Source organism: Wyeomyia smithii, chromosome 2 (genome assembly GCF_029784165.1).
Source record: "Wyeomyia smithii strain HCP4-BCI-WySm-NY-G18 chromosome 2, ASM2978416v1, whole genome shotgun sequence".
NCBI classification, from domain to species: Eukaryota; Metazoa; Arthropoda; class Insecta; order Diptera; family Culicidae; genus Wyeomyia; species Wyeomyia smithii.
Window position 1 is genome coordinate 110,475,274 of NC_073695.1, and position 19,594 is coordinate 110,494,867.

The 19,594-nt window shown below is 40.3% G+C and overlaps 3 protein-coding genes across 4 annotated transcripts in view; 1 reads left to right on the plus strand and 2 right to left on the minus strand.

The window, feature by feature from the left end:
- The window catches only part of LOC129726051 (40S ribosomal protein S4), a 39,184-nt gene that overhangs the window by 11,657 nt on the left and 7,933 nt on the right, over nucleotides 1-19,594 (minus strand). The gene's annotated exons all lie outside the window — the stretch shown is intronic.
- LOC129726049 (serine/arginine repetitive matrix protein 1) lies at nucleotides 5,415-13,527 on the plus strand. 2 transcript variants are annotated; one of them, XM_055682610.1, is made up of 6 exons: nucleotides 5,415-5,758; nucleotides 5,898-7,039; nucleotides 7,100-7,161; nucleotides 7,224-7,413; nucleotides 7,757-8,275; nucleotides 10,519-13,527. In XM_055682610.1, exons 1-6 carry the CDS (start codon nucleotides 5,747-5,749, stop codon nucleotides 12,224-12,226), a joined length of 3,633 nt encoding a protein of 1,210 aa, XP_055538585.1. In that variant the 5' UTR covers nucleotides 5,415-5,746; the 3' UTR covers nucleotides 12,227-13,527. The 2 variants fall into 2 exon arrangements, with proteins under 2 accessions (XP_055538585.1, XP_055538586.1); XM_055682611.1 differs by having other exon boundaries at nucleotides 7,272-7,413.
- LOC129726050 (paternally-expressed gene 3 protein-like) overlaps nucleotides 13,523-19,594 on the minus strand; it is a 31,389-nt gene continuing 25,317 nt past the window's right edge. The window contains exons 2-3 of the mRNA XM_055682612.1: nucleotides 14,357-16,585; nucleotides 13,523-14,299 (exon numbers count right to left, since the gene is read on the minus strand). Of these exons, the coding sequence (XP_055538587.1) occupies nucleotides 14,048-14,299; nucleotides 14,357-16,585 (2,481 nt within the window). The 3' untranslated portion in view covers nucleotides 13,523-14,047. The remainder of the gene's footprint in view (nucleotides 14,300-14,356; nucleotides 16,586-19,594) is intronic.

The window sequence follows — 19,594 nt, forward strand, 5'->3', positions numbered from 1 at the left end:
ATGTCTTGTTTATTCCTGGTCTAGAATCCAATCTACTTTCGGTCAAAAAATGTAATGAGATGAGCAAAAAACTTTGCTCAAAAGAGAAAAGTCTAGGAGTATGCGAAAGCTGCCTAGCAGGAAAACAAAGTAGTAAGCGCTTTGAACAAATGAGCCTTCTTAGATCGAGCAGGCCGCTTGAAATAATTCACTCAGATGTGTGTGGATCAATGGAAGAAATGACGTATCATGGCTATCGGTATTTTGTGACATTTACCGATGATTATACGCACTTCACGATTGCTTATTTGATAGCAAGGAAAAGTTTGGAGAATACAAAATCTTGGTTGAAAGACACTTCAGTCGAAATATTTCCAAGATAAGATGCGATAACGGGGGTGAATACATTTTTTTTTTGAAAGATTTGGACCACTGCGCCCATTATTTTGATCTTTTGTGGTAGGGTGAATACATTGGAAATGAATTCCATTTTTGTAGAGAAAATGGAATTCAGATGATATTCACAGACCCTTACACACCCCAGCAGAATGGTGTAAGTGAAAGAATCAATCGGACATTGATGGAAAAAGTTCAGGCAATATGCTAAATTTTGATTGTTCAGCAAAGTTTCATATTTTTGAAAGTTCTAAAACTTTGCCAAATAAATCATGCCTCTATCTCTTAACACAAAAAAGTTAGTATTTTTAATGTATGAAAACCTACTGTAACATATGCTCGCCCTACTCTAATATGGGTGGATTGGGACAAATGAAACTTACAAGTACTTGAGCATATCTTCAAGGAAAAGTATTGACATCATGATTCCACTTGCCCCTTTTTACCTTATACGTTCTTGAAGTTATCGAAAAAATGAGCGTAAATATGATATAACTTTGTAAGGAAAAGTCCTACAGATGTATGCTCTTTGGTAAAAATGTGTGTTATGTGTGCCCTAGCAATTCCTCCGAACAATTTTTTTTTGTTAGGAATTAGAATTATGTTGTCCATTGATGTGAACTTTTGTAATACTTGATATTACATACTGTTAGAGAAAATCGACGTAGCATTTTTTTAGGACAACCAAAATTTATTTTTGCCAAAATTAAAGCACCCCTTGTTGGAATGATTTATGATTGTACCTAAACCTTCACACAAAACTTAACAACAAAATATCGTAGAAAGATTCACAGCGAGAGCTAGCAAAATCTTTCCATCTATGGCATTCTACACTCAGGCCACTCAAGCGACGATGATTGCTTCGGCTTCGAACCGTCTTTCGTTTTTTCCGCTTTCCCTTTTAATGAGCACACAAAAATCGTGTCCCACTCAGGAGTCTGAACGTTTTCTTTCATTGTTTCGTTGTCGTGGTGCCTGCTTTCCAGCTCCGTCAACATCCAAAACATTGAAACGTTCTGCCAAGAACGAAATCGTACCACGCTAGCAGATGTCAACGAGTGAATATTGAAGCTTGTAATTTTTCAACAGATGACGACCAGAAATGCTTGATCAAGTTAAAAACCGAGAAGAAAAATCTGGAGGGAGATTTAGAAAAGAAAATTGGTGATTAAGAATTATCGTGGAAGCGCCGATATGACATCAAGCACTCCTTGAACGAGCTGAAGGAAGAGATTCCGGAAGCGAATAATATCCCAAGCATTCGTTCTGCATCGGGAAGACCTCATATTGAAGACTCAACGCCAGAGCTATTGAAGGTAATGGTGCACGGTATTTTCAAATGGTCTTAATTATGCTAGGCTGCTCCAACTTCTTGAATTTGAGGATATAGCATAGTCGAGAGGCATCGTTCAACCAGAGAAGAGGGACCGTTCCTAAATCACGTGATCATATTTCAATCACTTTTTATACCCCCGTGGTCTTTCGTGGTCTTTTGGCCAAATCCCCCGCCCTTGCGATTTTACCCACGTAGTCTTTTCATTTGTCAAGTGCCAAAAATTCCTTTAATTTCTTTACATTTTTATTATTAAACTTTCAGTACATTCTTTGTTACTAAAATGCAAAAGCTTCATTCTTGACTTGGTGGCAACAATAAATTATAAGTCAGGAAAAACGACCCCGTGGTCATTCCGTTAACCCTCCGTGCGTGGTCTTTTGACACTCCCCCCCCCCCCCCCAGTCTCCCTCTTTATGACCACGTGGTTTGGGAACGGCCCAATATTGTTGGGCCCGGACGAGAATCCTCGTTTGACGATATTAGAATAATATTAGGAAGTGATCTAAGTTGCCGTGCAGAACTTTATTACACGCGATCTTGATGTTCTATTTGTCGTGACGAACGCTCCTGGGAGGAGTGCCTATAAAAGAGTAGACAGAAGGATGGCACCTCTCAATCGAGAATTTTTTAGACTGATTCTGGAACACGATCATTATGGTTCCCACGACATATACCTACCAAGCTTGTAGCGCAAAATTTTGCTAATGCATGACAGACACTTGTGTCTGTTTGAAGTAACATTAACTTTGATGGTTATCCTGTATTTGCAGAATACATCGATCCGACTGCATCGAAGTTGGCAGAGAAAGAAATTATCGAGAAGGATTCGGTATGGTTTGCCAAACATGTACGCAGTAGCCAGTATTGTCTCCAGGTGGTAAAATGTTCCAATCGAAAGTGTTGCTCCCAGCCTCGAAGAGGTATTTTTTCTGTACTGCGTCAGCAATTCCTTCCTTCTTCTGTGCCGTTAACTCAAACCGAATTCGCACTGAAAGCTCCTGCACCGTCGTATTCAACAGGAAAGCCGTTTTCAGCATTTTATATGATCAGCTCGCTTAACATCACAGATATCTTACCAAAATCAATAACGAGTTTCGAGCAAATGGTATTCGATACCTATCCAGCATATTACGTACCATGATGGCTTCGTAATATGTGATGTTCGGAATATGTGAACCTCTCTGCTTACCAAAATCAATAACGAGTTTCGAGCAAATAGTATTCGATACCTATCCAGCTTTTTACGCACCATAATGGCGGTCGCTATAACGCGTGTTCGTAATATGTGAACCTCTCTGCTTACGGCAATTTTAGGATTACAACATACATAAGACATACGTAACACTGGCGTTTTTTTCTGGTACACGTTGCCCCATAGTACTCCGTACCTCCTCCTGTCCAACTGCTCGACAAATAATGAACAAAATGAATTTTCGTTTTCTCGGCTTTATCGAGCCCCAAAGAAAATCCCATAAGGAACTGTCGAAAAGTTATTTACAAAATCAATGAGCATTTTTCGAGTAGGAACGAGACAAATGCAGGGCTGCGCAGGTATACAACCTCCATAAATTACAACAGAGGTTTTTTTTTTACAGAGGTTGGTACCTCCGAGTAGTTCATTTTGTACCAACTTTTTTGGAAGATTTCTTCCTGAGTGTTACGTATGTCTTATGTATGTGGTTACACACTATTAGAAAACGACGCATGTGCGTGTTCTCTGTTTTGAGTGTAGTATTTGTTTCTCCCTTCCAGGACTATCCAGCTTTTTACGCGCCATAATGACGGATGCTATAATGGAAAATTCGCAATATGTTACCTACCCCTTTGACAACTCTGCTTACGTCAGTTTGGGAGAGATAAGCGATGAAAAAAACCGCTGATTTGGCAACTAGGTTTCACATATCAGAGGTGCCAGATCTCTTCTCAAAGCGCAATGTTCACTAACTATTATATTCGACTCGTATAACTGATGGTGACGGTGGAAGTCCTGGGGAATAAAAAAGTGTATCACAAAAACCCGTGAAGGTGTTAAATTTTATGTTTATGTTTGATTTTATATACTTTCATCATTATTCTGTAGAATATACAAAGGGTTTTTGAACCACCAGTTAAAAATCACTGTGATGAAGCAACTTTGGAGCATTCTCAATTCATGTTTTAGCAAAAAAACATGAAAAACGTGTTAAAATAAATATATTATTAATTGAACCTTATTGCAATACCTTTCAATGTGTTACCTTTCTTGTTCGTTTGGCTCGAATTTTGACAAGTTCGTTTGGCTCACAACACTTTCTTCGCATATCTCTCCCTCTGAGTATTGCTACTTCTCATGTACTTCGCAAGAAAAACAATAAATCTGGCAACATTAGTGTTGTCAAAACACCAGAAATCACAAAACTGACGTAAGCAAAGAGGTTCGCAAATTACGAACACGCATTATAGCACCCGCCATTATGGTGCGTAAAAAACTGAATACCCAAGTAACCAGTAAAAGGCCATCCACATACCACGTGGACAGATTTTTGAAGAATTTGCCCCCCCCCCTCTTCCCCTTCGTGGACAACTGACATATATATTCGAAAAAATCTGTATGGACCGTGGACATTACACATACCCCCCCATGCTTTCCTCTTGGAATGTGGTTGGCCCCTAAGCACTAAAGCGGCATTCATGAATTACGTAACGCTCATAGGGGGGAGAGGGGGTATCCTTGAGCGTTACAATTTGTTACACAGGGGAGGGAGAGCATTTTTATCAAGGAAATCCTTCTGCAGCGTCACGTAATTTTTATGGGAGGATAGGTGTTGGCGTTACTTTTCGTTACGTATGGGGGTAGGGGTCCGAAAATCGGGTTTTTTTGCGTTACGTAATTTATGGATGTCGCCTAAATCATTGCCATATAACAATATTATATTTGATTACAGAATTCTAAGTGAGTGCTTGTTCTGACCTAAAAAAAATTTAAAATTCTGTTGACATTGAGGTCTTGCCCCTCGACGTCAAAAAAATAAATTTGAGTTTTTCCGTGAAAAACTGAATAATAAAGAGCAAATTTGAGTAACTCTCGTGTCTCTGAATATCTATCCTTAAGCTTTTTTCCTACCGCAATATACATCTTCGCTTATCATTCACATGATGCTTAACTAAAAGGTGAATTCACATGGCATCGGATTTGAAAAACAAAATCCCAACAAAGGTGTGATTCCTGTAAAACTAAATAAATTCTTCGATAAATTTATCATTTAAAATAAATATTACTCTGACAGTTGAAACCGGAATTCAACGGATCCAACTGGGATCGTGAAACGCCTTTGAATAATAAAGTACTTCCACCAACAAGCATATAGATGTACATACCATTCATAGATTATTTTGCTTTGTTCCCAGCAAGTTGACTCGCCTCTTCTTATTCAAAACGTCAAATGTCGAACACATGAATGTTGCTTGTTTCCACCGTTTATATATTTTTATTGTTCTCAAGGTAATCAAAGATGTGAATCATCTGAAAATTTCGGAGTAATATTGAGTAAATTAGATTTACTCACAAGCAAAAAGTAATTCTGCGGAGTATCTCAGATAAAAGCTACCTTGCCCCTCGGTGTGATGTTAATTTTTGTGATCCTCGCCGGCTGTCATTGGTTAACGCGACGCTTTAGTAATCTGTCATTCGGCTGTCAACGAGATAAAAAGTCGCAAAATGTTTTTTTGTACTGCAAAACGATAGCCGCGCAGTAGCGCCATTTTGCGTGTGTTGCAATCTGTCTGAGAAAATATTTCATTCTTCGGAAAGCAGTGAATTTTAGTGAAAAAATAAGCCGCAAAGTGCACCCGTGCTCGGTTTGATTTGTTAGAAACAATTGAGTTGTGAAAATACGTCTCTCAGGGCGGTGTTGTGTTACTTTTCAGCACAGAGGTGTTGGTCAGTAAATTTTTCGGCTGGTATCAGTGAAAAAAAAAACTTGGTTGAAAAAAAGTGTTCCGGGAACGCGTTAGCTACCATTTGAGTTTAAAAGGTTTATACAAAAATTAATTAAAATGATGTTCACGGTGAGTTAAGAAGCCGCAGTTAGGCTCAGTTTGGCTGTTGCGACAATTTTGTAGTATTTTAATATTTTCTATAAAATAGTTTAAAATTGAAATATTTTACCTTTATTTTGATGTGATATATGGTGTCATTTTTCGATAGGGCACCAATCAACAACAGGATACTCGCTTTAGTGACAAGGAAAAAAAGCTGTTAAAACAGATGAAATTTGGAGATAGTCTAAACAAACGGGTGGACATGTCCAAAGTAAAACTGGACGTACTCCGCCCTTGGATCAGCAAGAAAATAACCGATATGCTCAACATTGAGGATGACGTTATTGTGGAATTTGTCTACAATCAACTGGAAGAAGAAAAGTTTCCATGTCCAAAAAAGATGCAGATTAACATGACTGGTTTTTTGAATGGTAAAAATGCACGCGTTTTTATGGAAGATTTGTGGGCTCTTTTACTGTCGGCGCAAGACTCTGATACTGGCATTCCAGCTGAGTTTATAGAACAGAAAAAGGATGAAATTATGAAGAGGGAAGAGGACTCAAAATTACTCGAAGAGATCAAGTCGCGAAGATCGCGCAGTCGTGGCAGTCGCGATAGGGATGATCACAGAAAGAGCAAAAAAGAGGCTCGGCCAATGTATAAGCCTGAACCAGAAGAGTATCTTGATGATGAGGAAAAAATGATTGAAGATTTTATTGAAGCTGACGTTCCAATTTCGAAGGATAAAGAACCAAAGAAAACGGAAGAGGCTAAAATCTCTTCGATTTCGAAAGAAATGTTACTCGAGAAAAACCTCAAAAAGTCTCCTGAGAAAAATAAAGAAACACAGAATAAGTCGACAGAAAATAATACAGAGAAATCACGCCGAAAGTCTCGTGATCGTTCGCGTTCCCGAGATCGGCGTAGATCACGCGACAGACGTTACTCTAAAGATCGCAAGTCGTCTCGGGAGCGGAAGACGTCTCGGGATCGTAAGTCATCACGTGATCGAAAACCGTCAAGGGATCGCAAATCATCTCGGGACCGCAAGTCGTCGCGGGATCGCAAGTCGTCTCGTGATCGAAAGCCGTCTCGAGAACGTAAATCATCCCGAGATCGTAAATCGTCTCGGGAACGTAAGGCGTCTAGAGAGCGTAAGTCTTCTCGAGAGCGTAAATCGTCTGGAGATCGTAGGTCCTCACGGGATCGTAAATCCTCTCGAGATCGACGTCGATCGAAATCTCCACATCGATCTCCAGATAGACCAAAAAAGCGCAGCCGTTCGCCAAAGGATAAGCGTGATACGCGGTAAGATTGTCTTGTGTTCCGAGTGTTCATTGGGTTTATGAATGTTTAAAAATATTTCAGCACCAAGCGTTCACCAAGTCCCCCCCGACCTAAGAAGAACGAATCTCGGGATAACCAAACTGGTATGTATTAGTTTTTGTTTATAATGAAATAATTAGAAATAAAGGTATCGAACTTTTGCCAGACAACGGTTCAATGTCGAAGTTGCAGTCAAAATTAATGAATTTTGCAGAGGGTAAAAAAATATCACCAGCCGTTAAGCGTCGCAGCCATAGCCGATCAACATCGCGTTCCCGTTCCAAATCTCGTTCGGTTAGTCGGAAAAAAAGTGTCAGCCGGTCTCGATCACGATCCAGGTCCAAGTCAAAGATCAAGTAAGTTTTTTTTTGTTCTACTTCAATTAATAAATAATAAAAAGCAAAACTTAAAGGCCTATGCCGCGGCAAATAGTAACGTAGACTGTATTGTTGTATTTGATGTTTTTTTTTGTAGAATTGGTCAATCAAAGTTTTATAAATTGACAAAATAATTCCGCTTTCCTCAAAACAAAACTTAAATGTGCTTTCTAGTTACCTCAGGCTCTCAAAATTTCGAAGAAAATCGTTCAATTTTTAAGCATCGCTTAACGCGGATAAGGATAATTTAATAGTTTCTAGTATGCGGCAGATTTTATTTCTATGTCATAGGTTTAATTCCTTTTTCCATCTTTAATTTTAGAGTTCGCAAAGGAGGACGCAAGTCACGCTCACATTCGAAAACTTCTCGCAGCTCAGTTTCGTCGCGTTCATCTTCTAGCAGCCGCAGTGGAGATCGCAGGAAAAAACCACCGGCGAAGAAGCCGCACACTGGTAAAAGCCGTAGCAGAAGCCGAAGTCGCAGCCGCAGTCGCAGTCGTAGGGATACATCACGATCTAGAAGCTGTTCCCGTAGCAGTCGCTCGTCGTCTCGTCCTACTAAAAAGGATGATTTTGAAATCCAGAAAAAGGAGAACAGCGTTCAAAAGAAGCGACACTATCGCTCCAACAAGGATTCATCAGATTCAGAACCGGATCGGGGCAATCGTGGAACCGCTCGAAAGGGAGATGATCGCAGTGGACGAGATCGTCGCTCTTCCAGAGGCCGAAAGGATCGTTCCCGCTCCAGGAATCGCTCTAAATCAAGGAACCGCTCTCGCTCGCGCAATCGATCCCGCTCTCCAAAACGTTGGTCACGCTCACCTAGAGGACGAAACAATCGGTATGTATTTGCAAGATGGTTTCTGCATTGCTATTTTTACTCTTCAGTAGATTGATCTCTGGTACCAGATCACGATCGCCTGTAGGCTCTTGTTTTATTTTGAACATTTTCAAATGGACCATCATTTGATCTCGCTCCTCGTTTTTCTTTCTCTCGAAAGTGTTACCTTATTTGTGCGACCTTCTCACTTTCCTCAGTTAGAACAGCAGTTGCCGAAAACAGGCGCATGCAAATTACGGCACACTGTGCTCAGCTGCATGTATCGGATTGCGGCAACTGCGGCTGGCCTTTCTGGTTTGCATCTGCTTACTGTGGCGCACCGTTTGATTGATTTCTATTCAGCCCAACTCCTGAATGGTTGAGCCTTTGGCAACAGATGACATTGATTCCGGACGAATTGCGTGGTGGAATAGGAAACTATCCGAAAGACTGCGGCATATATTCAGCATTTCTTGTCTGACAAGAATTTGCACGGTGTTTGAGCTGGTTCGGATCCAAAAGCATCGACCAGGCAATCTGGTATTCCGTTTTGGTCAATGATGACAAGTTGTTGCGTCGAGATGTGCCACTTTTGATGACCATTATTGAACCTGCCAAGGCCTACGGACTGCATACTTTTTATCCGAAAAAATATATCACCGAACAATGCCGCAATACAACCGGGTGCCTGCTGAGCATTTGCAACAGAGCAGGATCGTAGCTGATCACCTCCTGTCCCGGGCATGCCTTTGAACTGGTAGTTGCATTTAATAGCTGACTGGTTCCTTGTTGATTCAAACACTGCTATGCCAATTTACAAACCGTCCTGAGCGAGACACGTATTATAGAGACGAAGATGAAGAGAGGTAGGCGCGTAAGTTATACTCAAACGAGCGACATTTTTCCGTTTCTAGCTTCATTCAGATCAGAAGTCGTGTTCCTTTCTGTACATGATTTTGATGAGTATCAAATACGATAATAAGAATGGTCCAGCTCCACATCGAATAGCCGGTTAGCATATTGATTATCAATCATTACTGGAACTTAATTCTTCTTCCAAGCTCTTTATCATGAATGATTTTAAAATTATACCGTTCTAAGGAATTGATAAACGATAGTTACACACATCTACAATGTAAATTTTAGGTTTTGTTTTTGAGTTGCTATTGTCATTAAAAATTCAATCGCAGGTCTTAAAGTTGAAAGACTGCTTAAGATAAATATTTGTCTAATTTAAAACCTTGTCTAATTTCTATGCAGAAATCGCAAATACGGGACTAACAAAATATTGTTTTTAAATAAGCATTCTTTAAACTTCATAACAAATTTCAACTATTGGTGTTTGATTGACTCACATGTTATTGTAAGAACCAAAATTTTGTTTGGTTTACACTCATTTAAAACTCAATTCTTAGCTTGCAATTAAATTAGTTGTCAATTTGCCCAATTAAATCGTTCATGCTGTCAATCATGTAAATCTAGTTTGCTGTCAAAGCGTTTCAGACCTTAGAGTTTACTATCGAGTTACGAATTCAAGTTGTTAGACTACAATGTAATTACTTGTAATTATTTTGTCTAAATGACAAACATTAAAACTTATTTCCTGAATATTCTGTTGTTATAAATTTTCATGGCGAACCAGCTTTTTAAAGCTTCAACGCAGATATGTGTATTTTTATGATGTTGAATGAACGATATGATGCAACATTTGTGCGAAACCCGTTCGATTTTTTTTTCTTTTTTGAAATTTATTATACTCTGAAAACACTTTGAATGCATCGACCTACCGTGGTTGGTAACATCCTCCTCGTTCTTAAAGGCTAGAATTGAAGTTAAATTCTGGTAGCGCAACACTAGCAGCGGGAAAATTCAATGCAGGATAGTGTTCCAATCATTCATTGGTAAATTTTCGTTTATTACATTTTTTGTGCCAAGCGCATGGTTCTATATAGCCAGATGGAATGCTAAGCTGAAACACTCATATGAAATATTTTATTTACAGCAACATAACCCTAAATATCATTTTAAAAAGATCTGTTAGTCGCAGAAAATTACTGCGACAAACATAAAGCTCTCAATCATTTATGACACTGAATCTAATTTGGTATTCAAATATTTTTTTTTTGATTTTCGAATCTTGCAGGTATAATGGTAAGAGTATGGCAATCACTACCTAGTTTAGAAATACAAACAAATTTTAACATGCTATTTAATGTGTTTCAAGTTGCTAAAGTAGGTATTTTTATTTTACTTTATCGTTGTAGCGATAAACCTTCTACAGGCGGACGTGGTTCTAGTGCTGGTCGTTCTGGCGGTGGAAACAAAGCAGCAGCAAGAGGCGGTGGAAACGAAGTAGCAAGAGGAGGCGGTGGTGGAAGCGAAGGAGGCAGAGGAGGCCCGATTTCCAACAACAGCAGCTCGAATCGTCGCAATTCCTCGCCAAAACGAAGCAGTGGTGGAGGAGGAAGTCGTAACAGTGGTAGCTACTCAACTTCATCTCGCCGAGCGGACAGTCCCATTCGGGAGTTCAACAATTACAATAGACGACCATCACGCGATCAACCAGCTTCTAATCAATGGCGTCGTTCGGACGATCAGCAATCATCCGGTCGTCCTCCGATGGGGCCCCCTGTTTCTAGATTTGATGACAGACGAGGCAATACGAGTAACGCGAGTAGAGAAAATAATCGGGAACAAACTGATACCAGACGTAAACCTACTGATACACGTAACAGTTGGAGCGATGATAGGAAAACTAGCGGAGCGAAATCAGAAGGAGATACTCTAGACTCTGGAGAACTTTGGGATGATGGAGACAGCGCCCCGATTGTTGTTGATAATAAGGTCAATAAAGAAAAGGAAAGAAAACGTGAAATAGAGCCAGAAGAAACCAAAAGAGTATCGAAAAAGCAGGAAGTTGTTAAAAAACAAGAGTTGTCGAAGAAAGAAGTTGTCAAAGTTGAGGAAAAGAAACCTCTTATAAGATCTAGGTACAGCAGCAGCTTATCTAGAACCCCCTCACCTTTCTTGAAGTCTCATGAGCGAGTTTCTGCAGCTTCTTCAACTACAGTGAATACAAGTTCTGCAGCTTCCAATACGTTGTCCCAATCTACCAATAATGCAGTGACGCATAAAGAGGAGAAAACGACTTCAAAAACCAGTCTAGTGTCAACGTCTAGCCATAAAGCCAAAACCAAGGCATCCGTGACTCAAAATAAAAAAGAAAGCAGCGGAAGTGACAGTACAGGAAGTAGCAGTGAATCGGAGGAGGATCGATCTCGCAAGAATAAATTGAAGAAGAAACCCTCAAAGAAACGCAGACATTCATCGACATCCAGTGAGGAAGATTCATCTGATGAAAGCGACAGAGAGGATGAATCATTGAAAAAACCTTCAAAGCAAGAAGCTGCAGCGATACTGGCAGAAGAACGTAAGAAAAATATTGCTCTCAAGCAGGAAAAAGAAAAGGAAGCTGCAGCAGCAGCTGCTGCTGCTGCCGCCGCTTCTCAAGCGGCAGCTTCTAAAGCGCGGGAAGAAAATCACAAAAAACGTAAGCGAACAGTGAGTTCGGAGTCAAAGCATGTTGATGATAAGAAGGTTACGGCTAAAGAAGTCAAGCAAAAAAAGGTGGAAAAGGTTTCGTCCTCATCATCTAGTGATTCAGAATCGGAACGTTTAAAGAAGAAGCGTCGCAGAGAAAAGAAAAAGAAAGACGTTTCCGATGGCAGTTCTTCCGATTCAGATGGAACCAAGAAAAAGAGACACAAGAGACATAAGAAACACACAAAGAAGCATAAGAAACATAAGAAACACAAGAAAGGCAAAGGCAAACAACGAGACAGTAGTTCTTCATCGGATGATGAAGAAAATGTCCGTGGTCCAGGAGGAGGTGCGGTAAATGACGATTTGGAAAAGCAACTGCGCGAACGCGCACTGAAGTCGATGAAGAAACAGCAAAGCATTTCCGACTGAGACCGATATAAACAAAAATTTCGACGCAGAATTGTGTGAAAGAACAACTTGTAGACTTACTTTTAGACCACACAGATTTATTAATCGGAATGCTTCAACAAATTACAAACTATTTGATTGTAAAGTGTTGTTGTACCATGAATAATAAAAGAGAATAAAATGGTTTACAAATCAACAAAGTTACATGTAAACTGCTGATTTTCAGAAAAATTGTAACTTGCAACGGTGACATAAAATACATTGGGACAGCACTTGCAGCTTCCCCAATAGTTATGTTCGTAGTTCCTTCTGAATATTTCATTAAAATTAAGATTAACATTAATGTGCTTTTCATTTTGGCTTCATAGCAACCCAAAATGTCATATCTCTGTAACGAAAACGTAATCGAAATTTTGGATATTAAACGACAGCATCATACACAATATAATTAGTATTGTAAAATAACTTCAGCAGTTGAACATGTCATATAACTGCACAAAGGATCTATGGATGTTCTCAATTTACGCTAGCAGTGTGGCAGATATTTCTGGTCTCTCGTTATTTTAGGTGTCGTTTAATGTCGTTTGTGCACACATTAGATTCCATTTTTGTCACCATTTCATTTAACTGTCATGTGTGCCTGTTTAGATTATTTCAAGCTGGCTGCCTTCGGTTACTTCAACGATAAACAGCTTTAAAACAAAGTACGTTCTGGAATCATTAACACGACCAATTCCTAGTATTTAATGAATTGTGAATGGTACAACTATAATTGACATATACAATAAATAAAAATATCATCCGATTTACATGCTTTTTTGTTTTTTTTTTTTTACATTTGTCTTTCTCATGAATTCTTAAAAAAGGTAACACGGAGAGACCATAAGTACTCCGCCTGCATAAATATTTTAGTGTTAGAAGTTTATATTACGTCGTAGGAAGAGAACAATAGAACTAATACAATTACTATTTTGTCAAAACAATATATTCACTACTAGCATCTTGAACTTGAATATTCACACATTTACAATATTCATACATCATATCTCTAGTCTACCATAAGGTGATAGTTTAGGACCACCTTTCATTTATTTCGTCAAACTGAAGTTGACTACAAAACTCGTAACAACTAAAACTTGTTTTATCTCTAATTCAATACATAAAAATCACATTGTTAAGTTACAAAGAAAAAAGTAAAGTTACGCACGACTAGCATAAAATCCGCTCTTGACGGTAGTTTTTTTCTTTGCAGCAGAGACCGTTCAGGACCATTTTTCGATTTTTTTTTTGTGAATAATGAACAAATAAACACTTCGATGGAATTTTCTTGTGTTTTTATTTCGTTTTCTTCTTTCAGACAAATACAAGTAATATTTTATGACACGTTTATCACATTGAAATCATGCGTTTTTCCTTTGATTGAGTCAAATGCTTGCTACTCGTTACTCTCGCTGGCATTTCGTTAACAATGGTTTAACAGAACAATGGTGAGGTGAGGTGAGGTGAGAAAGAGGTCGTGTGCAGGAAAAAAAAAAACAGATATACAGGAAACGGCATTAGGTTATTTGTGTCGTGAAAATTAACTTTTTTAAAATTAGTATTTACAAGAGATTGTAGGATGGAAATGGTGCTAATGAAAATCATCGCTAGAAAAAAAATAGAAAGTTCAAACAGAGGATGTTTCATTACAATCGTTTTCTTCCGTTCGCTACTGTTGACATATTGCATCGATCAATAAATAAATTGCGTTGGCATTTTTCTTCGTTACTTACATTCTAAAAACTACAAACAAACTCATTTTCTTTCGTGGGTCATTTCGGCAGCGATTGGAAGCCTGGAGTATTACGTTTCAACAACGGCACGTTTTCCTAGCACTTTAGTCGCGTGGACCTGGTCCCTACTGTTGGTTACGGTAGCGTGGAATCCGGTGGCCCAATCGGCATAATAATCCACCGTGCGCACGTTACCGTCAGGTTCAACCAGAGAGTACTGGCCGCGGACGACATCGCCGTCGCGTTCCTCTTTGTGATGTTTGTTATCACCTGTTAGAGGATCATTTACTCCATATTCAAAGGCGTATCTCGGGTGGTCATCCTGAAAAAGAAAGCAGTATTAGCTGAAGAAATGCCAGTAATATGTTCCATCAGTTACGTAGTATTCGAGGTGTTTCTCGGCGACTGTCTTCACGATCGTTGCAGGAACAGCAGATTTGTAAATGGTAGCAGCTGGGGCGGCAGCATAGCTAGTAGAGATAGCTGGCACAGCAGCAGCATATCTTAATCCTCCATAATGCGCAGATGAGAGAACTGAGCCACCGTGGTAATAACCATGATCACCGTCAGTAGAGTATGCTGCGATGGCGGGACTAGCCGCATATTTGGTTACTGATGGGGCAACGGCATATGCAGAGTATGCTGGAGATGCACCATATGTGGCTACGGCTGGGGTGGCAACGACTTTGGATATTGCTGGAGTGCTAACATAACTGGAGTATGCTGGGGCTGAAACTATTTTGGAAAACGCCGCTCCAGAGCTATAGGCTGAAACTCCAGGCGAAACAGCCAGTTTAGATATGGCGGGCCCAGCACTGTAGGCAGCGTAAGCCGGTCCGGTAGTGTATTTAGCAACAGCCGGTGCAGCGATGTATGCAGCTGAAATTGCAGGAGCAGCTGCGACCTTTGCAATTGCTGGACTTGAAACGTATGAGTATGAAGCTGGGCTGGATACTACCTTAGATATAGCGGGTCCAGAGTGGTAAGATGAAACTACTGGTGCTGCTGAGTAAGTAGAAATGGCCGGACTAGATACGTACTTTGCTACGGCTGGAGTAGCATAAGCAACTTTCGAAACAACGGGTTGCGAAACGTAAGCTGATGATACAGGTGCATATGCATGAGCAGAGTATGGTGCATATTTAGTTATTGCTGGAGCTGATACATAAGAACTTGCAATCGCAGGACTTGTGGCATATTTGGCGACAGCTGGGGCTGCGTAATAAGAGGAAACTGCAGGAGCAGAGACGTATTTGGCTATGGCTGGAGCAGCGGCTGTATATGATACTGCAGGTGCGGCATAAGCAATCTTTGAGCTGGTGGCATATGAACTGGCGTAGGACGCTGGAGCGGCGTACGCTACCTTGGCAGCAGGTGCGTAACTAGCATAGGAAGCTGGAGCGGCATAAGATGCAAATTTAGCGGCTGGAGCGTACGATGCATAAGCAGCTGGGGCTGCATAGGATGCAAATTTAGCGGCTGGAGTGTATGATGCATAGGCAGCAGGGGCTGCATAGGATGCAAATTTAGCAGCTGGGGTGTACGATGCATAAGCAGCAGGAGCTGCATAACTTGCAACTTTAGCAGCCGGAGCGTAGGATGCATATGATACAGCAGGAGCAGCAACAGCAGCTACTTTCGCAACAGGGGCAGCATAGCTCACGGACGGGGCAGCATAGGCAATTTTGGTGGCAGGAGTATATGAAGCATAGGCTGCTGGTGCACTATAGGTCGCTATTTTAGCAGCTGGAGCATACGAGGCATAAGCTGCTGGAGCAGCATATGTTGCTACTTTAGCGGCAGGTGCGTATGAAGCATAAGACACAGCTGGGGCTGCAAAACTAGCCACCTTAGCTGCAGGAGCATAAGAAGCGTAGGCTACTGGAGCAGCAACCTTAGCGTAACTGACGGCTGGTGCGGCATACGCAACTTTAGCCACTGGGGCAGCGTACGAGACTTTGGCTAAAGGTGCTGCTGATGCGTAACTGTAAGCGGGAGAGCTTACGATCTTGCTAACAGCTGGTGTAGAAATATATGATGATACAGCCGGTGCTGCAGAGTAAGATGAAATTGCCGGGCTAGCGACGTATGAAGAGTAAGCAGGTCCAGTTGAAACAACGGTTTTAACCGGGGGAAGATATTCTTTCGAAACATACGCTGGTCCACTCGACACATATTTGGTTGCCACAGCGGGAGCAACATAAGCTGATACTGGTGCGACTTTAGTGATACTTGCTGGGAGTACTGAAGCGAATGTTGCTGCTGGTGATTTATTAGCGTAGACAACACCTGGAGTCGCAGAAATAGTTTTCACGGCGGGAACATAGCTCGAGAGCTTCAGCCCATCATCACTACCGTAGGCGGAGTATGCTGGAGACGCCTCGTAAGAGCTATACGAAGGCCCAACGGATGCGTATTTCACTGCTCCATCCTCGGAGTACGATGAAAATCCGGGTGTGATACTGACAGAGTTGATTGCTTTTCCTACGGACAATTGTACTTCTGGTGCTGGATAAGAATATCCGCTGTGTCCACTGGGTGGGCAGTCCGGTGCTGGGTTTCCTAAACTAGGTGCTGCTAATGCCACAATCAAAATTGCAGCGAATGCCTATGGAAAGAAAAAAAGAGAATTTTAAATCAACATTCGATAGTGCTACTTTTACGTCGCGGTCACTATGAGACGTGTTTGTCTTTTAAGCTCTTTTTAAAGCTAATTCTGACTCCTGAAGCATCATCGAATTTAAAGAACAGACCATGTATTATTTATTTGCCCAAAATAATAACCTGTGCAATATTTCAGCTTAACCAGACATGATTCAAAGCTCTCAAAATTTCAGTGTTTTGACTCTCGAAATTTTACATTTCTAATAGATAATTATGTTCAAGATGCTTAATAAACATTGAAATGATTTACATGTGGTATGGTGAATCATCTTAATGTTTATTAGGCATCTTGAACTAGATTTTCTATTAGGGATGTACATTTTCGAGGGTCAAAACATCAAAACTTTAAACACTTTGAGGTACTCCTACATCATGTCCGATTGTGCTGAAATTTTACACCGATCATTTTATTAGGTCAATAAACCAAATATACATGGTCGGTGACATGACCATTTTCGCTGCCTACCATACGTAAGTAAAAATCGGAATCTGGTTTCATAGTGCAAAATTTGAAACATTTCTGGTTATAGAATGATTGGAAGAAGTAACATCTTGGAGCATCGTAAAAGGCAACTTTTTTATCTGTTAGCTATTTGAACCATTTATAAAACATTACGTTTCATAACGTAGCTTGGGTTTCTCCGTCGTTCTCGATTCGTCGCTAAATTTTTCAATTTCCATGCCAACTGGATTCCCAGCGAACCGTATTTTGACAGGTAGTGACTACAAGTGCTCGCAAGTCCTCTGCGAGCATTTTCCACGTTTCGTGCCTTTAGGAAACAGCCGTTTTGTAACCGTTTTATACAGGGTACATACATGTAGGGGTGTGGGGGCTAAGTCTTGTAAATTGCCGATAGTTCCAATCATGAGTTTTGCTGAGATTCCCTGAATAATACCTCAGGGTTGGCATACTTCTCTTTAATTGTCACGAGTTTTTTTCCTCTGTGTGGACTCATCACTGCGACCAGACACATTTGATCTATTGTGATATTGTGATATTGCCCAGGTGATTTCTGTATTCCGCACTTCCTATTATTGGCAATATCACTATTGAAGTGAATGATACGCTTTTCATTTATATCCGTGCTTGTATGTGAGAATTTTACCCTTTTGTTTTCAAGCTTGCCGAGCCTCTTTCTATCCTACCAATATCGCCAAATTACAATTCCCTGAACTGAGGCTACACCTAACGTTCCTCTCTGGCCAGGTTAAGTCTAAGAGGTACTTATTATGTCAAGAGGAAGGAGTCTTATCGAAGAGGCGCTCAATGCTTCACCTCTGGTGAAGAGGCGCTCAATGCTTCATCTCTGGTTAGTTTTATTTTAAGTAGGACTTATATTTTGTCAAGAGGAAGGAGTCTCATCGAAACCTCGTTCCTCCAGCCAAGACCGCGCCATAATTACAATTCCCTGAAGAGAACTTTTATACGTTACTCAGAACAGTTTTATTATGAGAGGGACTTTTTTGTTATAATGAAAGTTAGGCCGTTACAAATTTTATTTTCATTTTATGTCACCCCCCCCCCCCTTCAAAAATCTTGAATATTGGAAGGGGAAGAAAGAAAAGCTCAAACCGTTTTGTTCATTTCATTGGTTTTCCGACAGCATAAATGCTTAATTTAGCAACAAACAAGTCAGGTGACAGCGAGAGTGTCGTCGAAAGGCTAGCGAAATAAATAATAATAATAATAAAGTGTTATTTTTCAACATTTATTTGAGTGCAAGTTACAAACGTCATAACTTGAACACAAACTTTGATCAAATATATTTCTTTTTTTTCGTCTCGTGTTATTTATTTTTTGCCCCCTCTGCTAACTTTGATAACCTTGGACATAAAAAGAATCCGAAATTTGTATCAGCCTTAGCAGAGGTACTATAGAATTCAGTTTGAAGGAAGGGTATGTTGTGGAGAGCCTGAGAATAAACCCATGTTAAAGTCCTTTGACAACCAAATGGCCTGATTCTACTAAGATTCGAACCCATGATCACTCGCTTATCAAAGCGGACTCTGTAACCTTGCGGCTACGAAACTCCCATTGTCACGGGTTACCTGAAATACCGGTGGATATAGCTTCTCCAAACCGTTTGTTCGTCTAATTTCTGGTTCCACCGCTAATGTTCTTAAGTCTAGCTAACCTAATTTTCTTCGGGGCATCTTCTTTATTTCCAGCTTGCACCACCTTTTACCCTCACTTCGCTATCCGCTGCACTTTATATCCGTCCTCTTTGCCGAGAACTAACTTCACAATTCCGCAGCCTTTGCCGCCCCTGCTGACGACAATTGAAGCTGAAAGAATCTGCGGTGCGTCTTTTTCAGGACCTGATATCCACTTTTTGGCAAGGAATCTTTGAGTTTTTTCAAATACTGCGAGAATTGAAGAAGTAAAATTTGCATTCTATGTATTTCTGGCGAGGGCACTATTGGGCTAAACGGCGTTGGTGGCTGGGCTTTACCTGTTATCCACAATAATACTTGTTGTTTGCTGCTCCCCGCTTCGTTTTCCTTTTATTACAAATCTTAAGTATTTTGTTTGGTCGAACAAAAACACGCTGAGGTTTAAAGTTTAAACTCATGTACAAGCGTGATTGTAGGAGACGTAGGCGCCCTGATGCATTGATAAACAACTTTTAATATCATCAATTTCGATTTACTGACAAGTGTGCTTAAGGGGAGGGGGGTGGGGATTGGTAATAAGATTTTTTCTTATTTTCTAACAAATTTAAATTTATGCTCCTGATTTTGCATGGCTAGTCATGTTGTATTTCATGTCAATGTTTGGGACATAGTTATGTCAGGAAAAAAAATATTCAGATGAGTTATTTAATTTGTTGGATTCATCCTGCTTAGAATTGAAGTTTATACCCTTCTAAAGGATTTCGGGTTCGTGTCATACAAACTACAAACACATTGCTTGCCAGCCATCTTATGAGGATAGACAGACCAATCCTTCTTA

Excerpts from the sequence above, each read along its gene's own strand:
- LOC129726049 (XM_055682610.1), top strand. Across the intron at positions 7,414-7,756 it reads AGGTCCAAGTCAAAGATCAA|AGTTCGCAAAGGAGGACGCA; the intron begins GTAAGTTTTTTT and ends CTTTAATTTTAG. Across the intron at positions 8,276-10,518 it reads CCTAGAGGACGAAACAATCG|CGATAAACCTTCTACAGGCG; the intron begins GTATGTATTTGC and ends TTATCGTTGTAG.